At 47.0% G+C, this 13,584-nt stretch overlaps 1 protein-coding gene across 1 annotated transcript in view; it reads left to right on the top strand.

The window, feature by feature from the left end:
- LOC126503983 (actin-binding LIM protein 1-like) overlaps positions 1-13,584 on the top strand; it is a 71,630-nt gene that overhangs the window by 41,790 nt on the left and 16,256 nt on the right. The window contains exons 3-4 of the mRNA XM_050145960.1: positions 7,575-7,758; positions 10,994-11,103. Coding sequence (XP_050001917.1) covers positions 7,575-7,758; positions 10,994-11,103 — 294 coding nt within the window. The remainder of the gene's footprint in view (positions 1-7,574; positions 7,759-10,993; positions 11,104-13,584) is intronic.

Genomic DNA, 13,584 nt, shown 5'->3' on the forward strand with positions numbered 1-13,584 from the left:
ATGCAGCAGCTCAGTCGGAGGGCCAGGAAAGGGAAAGGAAGAGGAGAGACACAGACTTTAATGCCATTTACCTGCTGGTCCAGAATCCAAAGGTGTGTCCTACTGTGAGATTTAAATCCTGGGCATAAGCAAGGTTGGTCATTTCAAGCACAGATAGCTTCTCTCCCTCCTTCCCTCTCCTGCCCTTTCCTGCAGTGTTGGTGAAGCAGGCACCCTACAACGGGCTGTATCCCACCTCATTTGTGCTTCTCCTGTGCTCATTTTCGTCTTAAAACTTTGTGTTAAGATCATTTCCGCTATGGTGAAATACTTTCATGCTTGTGTTAGAATTATGGATGGCACCTTTGTTTCTTGAGCTGCTCGTAAGCAAGTTTGTTTGCACATGAAATTTTACAACATGTTCTAAGATACTGTGTTGTCAACAATTTAGATTTATTGAACAGCGGTTCCGAAAGCACCCCTTCTCACCAGGCCTCTTAAGATCCTATCTCCAAATTCTGTGTTATCTAGAAACCCCCAAAAGCATTACTTTGGAGCCCATCCCACTATCTGGTTGGCTTTGTATCTTCCCTCGCAGAAATGATCATGGTTTCTGATTTGCATTTCGAAGTCCATGAAAAGCCATTGCGATCCAGTTTTGAGGCTCAGCATCTGAGTCCAAGCACTTGCAAGAGTTATTTCTGGCAGAAGCGGCCCCCGCACAACGTGGTTGGCCAGAGTTGTTCCGCTATTTTGAGCACTGAGCTACAGCGGCGGCCCTTCTGAGCCACCTTCTGAGGCCTCTTCACACACACTGCTCTGCATCCAACAATGAAGGACGTCTGAGTGGTGGGGACGATTGCAAGACACAGCCTTTCTCGTCTTGATAAAGTAACACCGTGAGGAAAAGAAATCACTGGAGGAGCTGGGAGGATGTTGCTGTGGCTGAGGGCCTGAGGTTGAACCCTCAGCACCCACATGAACTTTCCTGCCTGTGACCCCAGAACCAGGAAAGCAGAGACAGGAGCATCATCGGGCTTGCTGGCACACACTTCAGAGACCAGAGGAGGATGCTGGGGTCCCGCTCCGTCACTCTCCATCTTATTCCTTTGATACAGGGTCTCTTGTTGAGCCTTAGCTGGATGGGGCAGTCCTGGGCATTGGACCTAAGGTCTTATGTATTCTAGGCAAGTGTTCTGCTGCTGAGCTACAATCCCAGCTCCTTGTGCCGTGTCCTGTGATGGACTGACGGCCAGCATCTTACCTAGAAAGTAAAGAGAGGACCCACCAAAGGCTGCAGGTCCCCATTAAAATTCCTAAGGCTCGTGTTTCCCAGGTCTTGTCTCACTGCTCTGAGCTGGCCAGGCTCACTTGCAGTCAGCAGCCCCCAGAGAGAGGCAGCCCCCAGCTGCAGACTGGGAAAGGTGATCTCTTCCACCTGACATCCCTGCACTCACCTTCACACAGGTTAAAGTCTGGCTCTTTTTGCAAAACTCTTTCAGTATGAAGTTTTGACTGGCTGGTGGAGCATCACTGGGGATGGATTTGTTGTGGCATCGAATGAGCTGCAGCCTTGAGAAGGCTGGAGACGCTTTGGCAGCCCAGCTCACGCCATTGGAGCTCTGTTCTGCCCCCCTCCACCCTGTCCCTGGGCCTGCCGCCTCCACACTTTGTTCCTCTCCTGTACCAGCCCAGGCAGCTCTTGTTCATTTGTTATTTTAAGATTTAAGCTTTTGTTTTTAAATGGGCCTGTTACTAATTTCACAACTTTCATGTAAAAATTCTTGGATGTACGACTCCCCACTTAACCAGTAAATTTTCCTCATTGGTTTGTAGAGGGTGGATTCACGAATGTAACATCAACAAGGCACAAGGCTGTTGTTAGCCGGGCTTCAGAGATGGTGAAGCAGGCACTGAGAGTGAAGAGCGCTTTAATAATTGATCCTGAAAAAGAAGGCCTGGGCCTTTGTGCTGGCAGCCAGGGTTTTAATGAGAGGAATCTGGAATTTTCCTTGGAATTATGTCCATTAGACTAGTATACATATTTCCATTTGAATTTAACCTCACCAGCTGAGATTGTGATCGTGAAGATGGGGAAAGTTTGTCTTGTGCTTTAGCCCTAGAGCTCCTTAGGACAAAATGTCTAGAGGCAGTGAGATGACTCAGGGCTAAAAGGCACCTGCAGTGTGAGCCTCAGCAGCTGGTGGAGGGAGAGCCAGCTCTCCCAAATTGCTGACCAGCACACATGTTATGGTGTGTGCATACACATGCACACAAAATAAATGAAACAATAACAATGTGGGTGGAGAGATGGCCCCTGTGCCCTTCCAGAGGATGCGTGTTCAGTGCCCAGCATCCCCGTCAGGAGGCTCACAATTGCCTGGAACGCCAGATCCGGGGGACCAGACTCTCTTCTAACCTCTGTGAATACCCACACATTTCGCATAGTGTACACAAAAAAAATTTTTAATAATAAAGTAATAAAAATGTTTAAAAGTTCTACTGAAATTCATTTAATACTCGCTTTCAGATACTCTGATAAAAAAAAAAAGAGCGACGGCTGAGTCAGAGTGCAATGTCTGTGGGCGCCTACAAACTCAGGATGAGTATGTCAAGGACTTGCACTCTTCATTAGTGAGGACCTGCAGCATGGTAAAGCTGCTTACATGGAGAACTAAAGGCTCAGCGGCCTTCCAAATAGACTGTCAGACTGTCAGCGATGGCTGCGGGGGATGTGGGGTTGGGGGAGCTGAGCAGAGTCCGACTGAATTGCCCTGGACAGAAAAGGCATCGGAATCTAAATTTGGGGCCTTTAATAGGCAATAAAGAGCTTGTCACACACACCTGGTCCCTGGATAATGCGATGACCTAAGAGCTGCTAGTTAACGTCCCAGGTTGGCACTGGGAGAATGAGACTTCTTCCCTTTTCTTTGTGACCGAGTTTTGGGTAGTTATTTCTTTTTAAGATTTATTTATTTTTACTTTATGTGTATGAGTGTTTGCCTATGTGTATGTATATGTTCACCACATGTGTGTAACACCTATGTATATGTATACACACCACAGGGATATAGCACCTATAAGTATTTAACACCTATGTGTATGTATGTGCACCACATGTGTGTAGCACCTATGTGTGTATATGCGTGCCACAGGAACTATATGCTGACACACCATGTGGGTGCACATAAGCCCCTAAACTGTACACTACCACACCGTGTGGATGCGCATGCGCCACTGAATTGTCGACTTAAAAATGACTAAGATGGTGGCTCAGATGTTCATGCATGTTTTCACAACTAATGGGAATTTTTAAAAATCGCTGATTGGCAGCTGTGTAAAAGTTAATTCTTCTTCACCTTCCTGAGACAGTCAACTTTAATAGTCCCGTTTTGTGAGCTCTCTCTCTCCCCCTCCCCCTCTACCCCTCCTTCTCCCCCCTCCCCCTCTTCCTCTCTCTTTCTTGTTTATAAAAGCACATGTAGAGGTCTCTCAGCACTAAGTTCCTAACGTTCTTCACTCTGTGATCCTCATTCTCTCTCTCGGTGATAAATCACCAGCGATGATTGGTCTAACCCACTGTAGTGCCAGCCCTCTGACTCACCGAACCATGATTGATTCGTCTGTTTGCTCTGCTGATGGGAATTCAGGCTGTGGCCAGTTTTCAGCAAATTCTTTTCCTGGCAACAGAAGCACTGTTTTAATAAAATTGCTTCCATGCAGGAGGGCAATGCTAAGGCAAGAAGTTAGGGGAGGAATGGATCCCAGAGATGTTCACTGGAGAAGTAGCCTGGCTGTTTGAAAATGCTGGTGAGAGAGTGTGGCTGCCGCTAGAGATTGACAGGGCGCCAGGGTTTGTGGGTGGAAGTACCACAGAGGAGCCCAGGGGACAGGGAAGCTAGCAGAGGCTGCATTTTAGGAAGACATGCTGTCTGTGCCCTGCTCAGTTACAAAAGCTTGCAGGGGTCACATATCAGAGATCCTGAATATCAGATATTTTCCTTATGATTCATAACCATAGGAAAATTATAGTTATAAAGTAGCAATGAAAATAATTTTGTGGTGGTGAGGGGGTCACCACAACAAGAGGAACTGTAATAAAGAGTCACAGTGTTGGGGAGGTTGAGAACCACTGCTCTAAATAGAGACCACTGGTTGAGAATCCTTTGCTCAACTATCGAAGTTGAAGGAGGCAGAGGTCTGTTCTCAAGGAGGGAATGGTGTCTGGGAGTTCCCTGTGCTTAGTGTCCTTGAGGAGGAGATAAAAGGAAGACTCCAATTACATCACCATCATTCTAGTCTTAGGTGGCACCGTGAAGCTAAGTAGCTTCTAGTTCTGCTGCGTGGACTTTTCCTGCCACTCCCCGGTATGTGTGCTGTAGACTTTTGCCCCTTTAAACCATTTGCCTCACCATCTAAACCATGACAAATAATGCTAGAGTTGTTGGGTAAGCCAGCATGGCTCTGGATTTCAGAGAAAAGTCAGATCGAGTCTTAACAGGGCAGTTTGTTGTCTCTCAACTATGTTGCAGAGTCATTTTGGAAGGCTATGTTAGGTTCTCGATATTAGAGCTTGATTAAAGAGAGCTTGTGTCTGTTTCACAAAGTCACATGATCCAGACAGAGAAGCCCACACAGAGGACCCCAAGGGAGCAGTAAGCAGAAAGGACTTTTAGAGGGGTAGGGTTAGCTCCGAGAGGGGCTGGGTGGTCTGTTTCAGCATGAAGGTCACCTTGGTCTGCTCGTGAAGTAGCTGGGACTTTTATTCCCAGCCCAGGTGACTGGAGGAGAACAGAGGCAATGGGCATCGTTTGCCACTTCTCACAGCTGTGGGAAATAGGCTTCAAAGGATCAGGGAGTCATCAGAATGCCGATGACTCCCAGGAGGGAACTTGGTGGGAACTTGCCAAGTATGAGGCCGTATTCAACTTAATGATACTGTGTTCTTCTCTGTGTTATGTTAGAGGCCATGCCTGCAGGTTCCTGAAGAAAGAATCCAAAGGAGTATAGACAGAGACTCGTGGCCATAAGGTGCTCTGTCATCCTGAAGGTGCATAGCTATAAGATCTCTGAAGGGCTTTCTGAGTGTTGGGTGATGGCGCCCAGCTACCCACTCCGCAAGGATTGTCTGTGCCGTAAGAATCTGTGGTCAGGACTAGGCTAGTCCTTGAGCTCTCGGTGTGAGGACCTCAGATGCAGGAAGAGATGCCGACAGTTCCTGGAGGAGAAAGCCTTTCTGAGAAGATGGTCACAGCATTATTTATAGGGTGGCTGGTTTCCAGTAAATGGTCTTTGTCCATCAGCCGAGGTTACTTAGTTACAGTTTTTAAGAAGGAAGCCAGAGCTACGGAGTTGGTCTAAACAAGGACCAGTGAGTCCTCATGGAAAGCTGTTTGTGGTTTCGGTGTCACCCTGACTCCTCCGAGTTCTACTGATAGGGGTGGGGGGAGTTACTGAGGTCATGACCCCACTGTGCTACACTGCTTCATTAGATCAGGGTTCTTAACCGTTTTCTACTCAAAACACTTAACGCCTATGAAATTTTTATAGTACTCTGAGTAGCTAAGTATTTAAAATAAGTTTATAAATCATTTACTGATAATTAATAATAAAGAAATATATTCTAAAACAAGTGTTACACATTCTACCACTTATTGGAGTCTAAAGTGAATTTATATACTAATAGGATAGTATGCTTGTTTATTTTTACATAAAGAATTAAATATTGGCTGAATATTTGAGCTGTGGGACAACAAGCGTCTTCAGTGTTTCTCAGAGTTCATCAATATTTTGATTTTATAATCATGGGTGCCGAGAATGCCCCACTGCATAAATGCATGGTACAAAATGGCAGAAGTGCATTTAAAGGCATTTCAGAAGTTACTGGAATTCTGTCCTAATGTCAAGCCAAAATTCATTTAATGGTTGCTCTTTGTGAAAATCAAGTCAGCAACTGAATCAGGAATTAAAAAAAATCAAGCACTCACTCTAAAATGGCTTTATCTAAAGATATATTAATTCAATTCTTATATGCATGCATTGGGAAAAAGTCTTTGTCTCTCGTTACTAAACCGTTGTTTCTGTAAGACCAGAAAGCATTGTGTGTACAGTAAAAACAAACAACACTGCAATCGCTAACACATAGTAGCTGTGAACTGAGTGGAGCAGGGTCCCACAGCATGTTTGTCCTGCGTGGCTGGCGAGCACAGGACAAAGTGCACATATGTTGTTCAGACTCAAGGTCACAGGGAAGTCTCTCACCCACCGTGGGTGACTGGCACCTCAGACTCAGGCTCACTGCACAATTGATTTTGAATTAATTTTTGGTCCTTACATGTTCAGAAATGTGTGTGTATGTGTATATGCATGCACACACACACATAAGGTGGGGGTAGGGGTGGGGACTCTGTGTAGCCCTAGTTGTCCTGGAACTCATTCTGTAAACCAGGCTGGCCTTGAATTCACAGACCCACCTGCCTCTCCCTCATGTTCAGAAAAGTTTCATTGTGTCTAATTTCTTCTTGCAACCCCACCTTCAGTTATACGACCCCACTCCTTTTAAGACTATTAATGAACCGCCAGAACTAACTGTGTTCTTGCAGGTCCCTAGGAGAACAACTTAGTGCCCCTCTCCCTCTGCTGGCCTGAGGGTCTGCTCTAGCTGCTTGTAAGAAGATGCTTTCCTGAGGCGGCCCTTCCTTGTGTGGCGGTCACCTAACCTTGGAATACAGAGGCTAAGGTTGGAGAGGCCCAGCATGAGCTGTCCCTTCCCTGGCGTCTGACAGGAGATTACCGTTATCAGGGAGCTGCTCCAGGCTTTATCTGTGGACAAGTTGTGACCTGCTTGGGTTTTGTCTGAGCGTGCAGATTGTCCCAGGTCCCTGGCATCCCCACTTTCTACACCACATTCTGTGATCCACATCTATACAGTCTGGAAAGGGTTGCCTAAACCCAGATGCACCAAAGATCCTCTTTTATATGTTCTGAGATCACGAGTGACAGTTTTCTGTTGGGCTTGTCCCCTCTCCGTCCCTCTCTGGCCTGCCCGTTTTCACTCCCCCAAGAACACACACATGATTCGCACGTCCTGTTTGCCGTGTGAAGAGCCAGCTCTAAGTCCTGGCTGCTTTGGGGAAGTATTTCCAGAGTGCGAGAAACCAGTCCCTGGAAACTTCAGCTGTCGCTGTTGCTGCAGGAGGAATTTATTACTCAATAATCTTGGCCCAAATCAGGTAGCTGTGTGGACAAGCTGTGGGCACCTTTCCTAATAGCGCTGCCAGGGACACCTTGGCTGGCATCTGCGAGAGCCCAAAGGCAGCGTATCTTTCCATCAAAGACTGACTAATTGCTGCTGGATCTTAGACATACCACAAAGACGCAGCCAGTAGATTTTACTTGCATGAGATATTGCATAGCTCCTAGGGAGGGGGACAGCAGAGAAAGCAGAGCCTGACTAATAAATAGCTCTTTGTGCCAGTCCCCTCCCCTGTCCCCAAACTGCCGAGAGCACAGGGAGCCACCAGCATCTGGCAGACGGCAAATGCTGCCCAGAAATTTGGCAGGCGCTGACCAGTTGTAAACTTGTCTCTCTACAGTGTGCGGCTGCGACCTGGCCCAAGGAGGCTTCTTCATAAAGAACGGGGACTATCTGTGCACCCTGGACTACCAGAGGATGTACGGGACCCGGTGCCATAGCTGCGGGGAGTTCGTGGAGGGCGAGGTGGTCACTGCCCTGGGCAAGACCTACCATCCCAACTGCTTTGCCTGTACCATCTGCAAGTAAGTGGCCATCTTTCCCCAGCCTCTGGCTCCCTCCAACAGAAAAATGCTGGCTTCGGCCGCTGACGCTTCTGACAGCCGCCTCTGGTCCTGAGTGGTGCAAGGTCTTAAAGTAGCCCCTTCCCAACATGTCTCTCCTTGCTGTCTGCTCATTCTCGGTTAAAGCACAGGACAGTTGGAAAACTTTATCCGTATCCTTTGTACAGCAATGTGATAGCTGTTAAGTGGCTAGACCCCGTTCCCGAAAGGACCTGGACAACAGTGGGGAAGGGACAGGGATAGTTGCTTGGAAGGAAAATGCTCACCGGGGAATGCTGGTGATTAGGTGGGCCTGCTTCAGAAGGCCTCTTCTAGCTGGGTATGGAGGAATGTACCCGTAGTCTCAGCACTCAGAGCGGGGAGGGGAGGATGGCCCAGGCATTCAAGATCAGTCTAGCCAATGTAGCAGGGCTGCCTCTTTCTGGAGATGAAATGCTATCTTTACTGTAATTTGGCAATGACTCGTGGGTCAAATCATTATTTTTTAGGTTTTTTTTTTGTGCGTGTGTGGCGGGGTGTTCTTTGTTTGTTTTGTTTTTTTGAGACAGCGTCTCACTATATAGCTCTGACTGTCCTGGAACTCACCATGTAAACCAGGCTGGCCTCGAACTCAACAAGATCTGCCTACCTCTGCCTCTCAAATGCTGGAGTTGAGGGCTATAGGTCTTTCTTTTAAAGACAGTTTTATTGGCTACTTGTTCGCATAGGGGCTAGAACTTCTGTCAGGTACAATGGCAGGATGTGACAAAAATTGTGACAGAGACCAACGGTCTACGAAACCTTAAGAGCCTCTCCTGGTGGATGTTTTAGGGAAAGCTGTGCTGGCTGCTGATTGCTGGGCATCTGTAGAACACATGATGACATGTATGAAAATGACCAGTCTGAGGGAAGGAAGCTGACATGGGAGACAGTGTGCTGTTGTTCTGTTTCGGGAGTCACACATTATAAAAAGAAGATGACTTTGACCCTCCGGTACCATGGAGGATCACTGGATGGAAATGGGGTCTAGACAGGCCAGGTCAGCCAGACTCCAGGGTACTGCACGCAAAGGCATGCTTGCTGTCAGGACCTCACAAGAGCTGGGTCAGCCGTGGACAGTGAGCCCCTGTTCTTGCCCCAAGAATCTTGCTTGCCTCATCCAGGTCCTGTCCCTGAGTGGAGACCAAAGAGCCCACGTTTGTTGTGTTGTGTTTACGGGCCCTTGCTCTCCGCACTGAGTGGACTAGAGGCTGGTTCAGGGTTAGTAAGTGAAGTGCAGCAAGAGGTCACTTGTAGCACCAGAGGATAGTCTTAATTATTAACACAGTTCTAAGTCGGGTTGATGAAGGCTGTCCCTGCCTGTGGCCTCTCTTTATCTGTCCCGTGCAAACAGACAGTACCACTTCAGACAAACAGACAGTACCACTTCAGACAAACAGACAGTACCACTTCAGACAAACAGACAGTACCACTTCAGACAAACAGACAGTACCACTTCAGACAAACAGACAGTACCACTTCAGACAAACAGACAGTACCACTTCAGACAAACAGACAGTACCACTTCAGACAAACAGACAGTACCACTTCAGACAAACAGACAGTACCACTTCAGACAAACAGACAGTACCACTTCAGACAAACAGACAGTACCACTTCAGACAAACAGACAGTACCACTTCAGACAAACAGACAGTACCACTTCAGACAAACAGACAGTACCACTTCAGACAAACAGACAGTACCACTTCAGACAAACAGACAGTACCACTTCAGACAAACAGACAGTACCACTTCAGACAAACAGACAGTACCACTTCAGACAAACAGACAGTACCACTTCAGAGAGGGGGCACTGACCTCCTGGGGATTTCCTTTTTTTTAATATTTATTTATTTACTTATTACGTATACAACATTCTGTTTGTGTGTATGCCTGCAGGCCAGAAGAGGGCACCAGACCTCATTACAGATGGTTGTGAGCCACCATGTGGTTGCTGGGAATTGAACTCAGGACCTTTGGAAGAGCAGGCAATGCTCTTAACCACTGAGCCATCTCTCCAGCCCCCTCCTGGGGATTTTCAACATTCGAAAGCCTGAGACTATAATATCCCCCCACACCCTTGATAACTGCACCATTCATATCGGTGGTATTAGGTCCAGATGTACCCATGAGTGTTTATTACATTTAATTATCAGTGTTAGGCCTTGGAGATATGAGTTAAGGGGCTGGGAACGTGCATGAGGGTCAGAAGGCTTGGTTTTGCACCAGACTGGCAGCTCCTGGCTCATTCGTGTTGTCTGGTCTGCTGAGTTCCATATTTCCTGATTGACCAACTCCCACAATAGAAAGCTCACTTGATGAAGAGTGATCGGTAAACTGACTCATTGCACAGAGACCCAGCGTTCCTGCAGGAGGTGTGCTGTGTGCTCTTACTGATGAGCCTAGCGGGGAAGGAACTTGTCTGTTTGAAAAGAGACTGCTGCTGAGTTTTAAATTTGTTTTCTTTTATGTGTATGGATGCTTTACCTGAATGTAGGCCTACTGTGTGCATGCCTGGTGCCTATGGAGGTCAGAAAAGAGCAGCGGATCCCCTGAAACTGGAGTTGTAGTTGGCTCTGAGCGGCCGTGTGGATGCCAGGAACCCGGGTCGTCTGCAAAGCCAAGTACTCTTAACCACTGAGCAATCTCTCCGGGCTGCTGATCCTCAAACACGTTTATAGCGGCCTGGCCTATCACCTGTAGCCGATGAGAGACTGGGGTCCCCACTGAACAGAGTCTAACTCAGTTTAGCTACTAAAACCCACAGGGGACAAAAAGGTTCCTGCTTTTCCAGCAAGCATTCCTCTTAGGGATGTGCCCCGAACTTCAGTGGGAATCGTGGTATTTAAAGAAGAATCTCCTCATGGAAGTCACTACTCTGTGGGCCCTGAGGTGATTTGTGCCAACCCCCCCCCCACACACACACACACACACTGTAGAGGGGAACTAACTCACGCTACTTTCCAGTCAGGGAGCCTCTTCATCTCATAATGAAGCACGTGTATTTGTTTGGCCTGTGACCAGCTGGCGGGCTTAGGCATGGCTACATTTCAAACATTCAGGCTGGTGCGCCTCCAAGAAATCAATTTGTACCAGAGAGGGAGCGGGCAAGGAGTAAGAAAAGGGGATGAAATCGCTGGAATGACTTTGAGGGCAAATGTCTTTCTGTCTCCAGGCGCCCGTTCCCACCCGGAGACCGAGTCACATTCAATGGGAGAGACTGCCTTTGTCAGCTCTGTGCCCAGCCGATGTCGTCCGGCCCTAACGAAGCCACCTGCTCCAGCAGTAAGTGTACCGTGACCACTACCAGAAACACCTTTGTGGTTCAAAGGCAGCTCAGGAAGATGCCTTCCTTTGGAAAAGTCCTATTCGCTAGCACCAAGTGTAGTCCTATCTAGGGCATTTTTCCCCCTATGGAAAAAACATCGCACAGTGTTTACTGAAACCCAAGAAGAAAGCAGCGTTTTCATTGTATCAAAAAGACTCAGATGGAATTAGATGTCAGGCTGTCCATTTTGACAGCCAGCCAGGGGAAATAGTTATGAAACTTTACATTTATTTGATTTTTACTGACTACCCAAAATGTGTGTCATCCTTCATGCTGAAGATGTAACCTTGGACCAAATGAATTCTCTCACCCTCAGGAGGTTTGCTTCCTAGTGAAAGAATGTAGACAAATTCCCCAGAAAATACCTAACATGTGAAGAAAGCCGATGTATAAGATAAGGTTTTCTTTATGTGGGGCAATCAGAGAAGGCCTGTATAGAAGGCGACACCTATATAAGTATACATTTATCAGGGGATCTGAAATTCTCTATGAGGAGATTTCATCTATGGGAATCCAGGGAGAACACCCCCATAGTAGACTCTTTCTGAATATGCTGGGCACAATGTTGGACGGATCAATTAGTAACTATTATCGTCAATATATTCTGGCCCTGGGGACTGAACTGGGAAGTCGCTTCAGCTCTTTCCTGGGGCGTCAGGAAATGAGCCCAGTGTGTGTCTTCGTGTCTATGGATTTCTGACAGCCCAGGGGAGACTTGGAATAAATATCCCCTCTCCCCTTCCTCTAGCTCTCTGAGTCCTGGTACCTAAAGTAAGGTCACCATCTTCTATTCTGGACGGCTCCTGCACGGTTAATAGCAGCGAGCCCAAATCTTTCCATTACTGTAAAAATCTTCCTCTTTCCTACAAATAAGAATGTTCTGACCACTTGCATAGGGGCCGGATTTTGAGCATTGGGAGGAAAGAAGAAAATACTGTATGTACACAAAGACTAAACAGGTGTGTTCCTATGACCTACCACGAGGGGGCAGCAGCCTGGTAAGGAACCCAGTAGATAGTTCTAAGACCTGCTTAGAGCTATGGTGTGTGCAGCTTCAGGGCTCTCAGGGCTCTTACTAGTCTGCTCAAGAAAAATGGTTGGCCACTGTTGAGCCACCAACTGCTCACCCCATCCTCTAGAAGGGCTTAATTAGAAAAAACGTTAGTAAAAGCTTTAGAGGACTTCCTCTGATGATGTGGGAGAGGCTGTGCTCCCATGAGGCACTGGGGAGGTCCTGTAGATCAACCTGTTTTGCTAGGAAATTGAGGCTCAAGGTCATACTCAAGGTCACTCAACCCTCTACTGACTGGTGGGGGCAGATGCCAGTCTTCTGACCCCTGGATGTTTGTTTTCTCGTTTGCTTTATCAAGTACTCTCAATTGTTTAATTTAAGGAAACAGAAGCAGATTCTTCTAAAATGGCTTCCACTCACCTCAAGCCATGCAATTTGGGAACATGCTCCATCGTGTGGTCATGGCTCTACCAAAATTATATATAAATATATATATATATATATGCTTGAGACAGGGTCTCAAGTACGCCCAGGCTAGTCTTGAACTCCCTATGTAACCAAGGATGCTCTTGCCTCCATCTTCCAAATATTGGGATTACAGGCATGCACCTACCACATTGGGCAGATTAGTTTTCTTTCTTTTAGGATAATACAGTATTTTTATTATTCCCTTAGGAATCTGTCTCTCCATGCCTTTCTGTAACTGCCCCCACATCCTCCCCTCCTAACTTACTGCTTCTGCCCATATCATCTCCCTTCATGGGGGAAGGAGTGTGATGTAGATATCCAATGATGACCCCACAGACATTTAGTCCGTGGCTTTGAACCAGTGTGTGAGCTTCTGCTTTAACTGATGTCTGCTGCACAGAGAAACTTCTCTGATAAGGTCCGAGCACTGCACTAGTCTATGGTATAGAGATACAAATGTAAAAGTCAATGTGGTACTGTGTTCATTTACCAGGATAGTATCAGTAAATTCTCCCATGGAGCCTATGAGCTCCCAGCCATGATTTCTTGGCCAGATTTATAGTATCAGACTGTTGGTGGAAGTTTCTGTCCCACAGCAGCTCCCCACTGAGGCTTAATATTAATTACAAATGCTTGGCCAATAGCTCAGGCTTGTTACTAGCTAACTCTTACATTTAAATTAATCCCTATGTCTTATCTATGGCTTTGCTGCTGCGTGGCTCTGTACCTGTTCTCAGTATGGCATGTCCATCTTGCTTCTCTCTGTGTCTTTCTGCTCACGACTCCAGACTCTGCCCTTCTTCCTCCCAACATTTTCAATTTGGTTCTCCTGCCTAACCTTAGCCTGTTCAGCTACCGGCCAGTCCACTTCATACAATCACACAGTGCAAAGGAATATTCTATACCAGGCATGCGTTGCCTCCTGTGGCGTGGGCCTTGAAACCAATCCCAAAGTACA

The sequence above is a fragment of the Alexandromys fortis genome, unplaced genomic scaffold (genome assembly GCF_014885135.2).
Source record: "Alexandromys fortis isolate MF-2015 unplaced genomic scaffold, M_Fortis_MF-2015_v1.1 scaffold_16, whole genome shotgun sequence".
Lineage (NCBI taxonomy): Eukaryota > Metazoa > Chordata > Mammalia > Rodentia > Cricetidae > Alexandromys > Alexandromys fortis.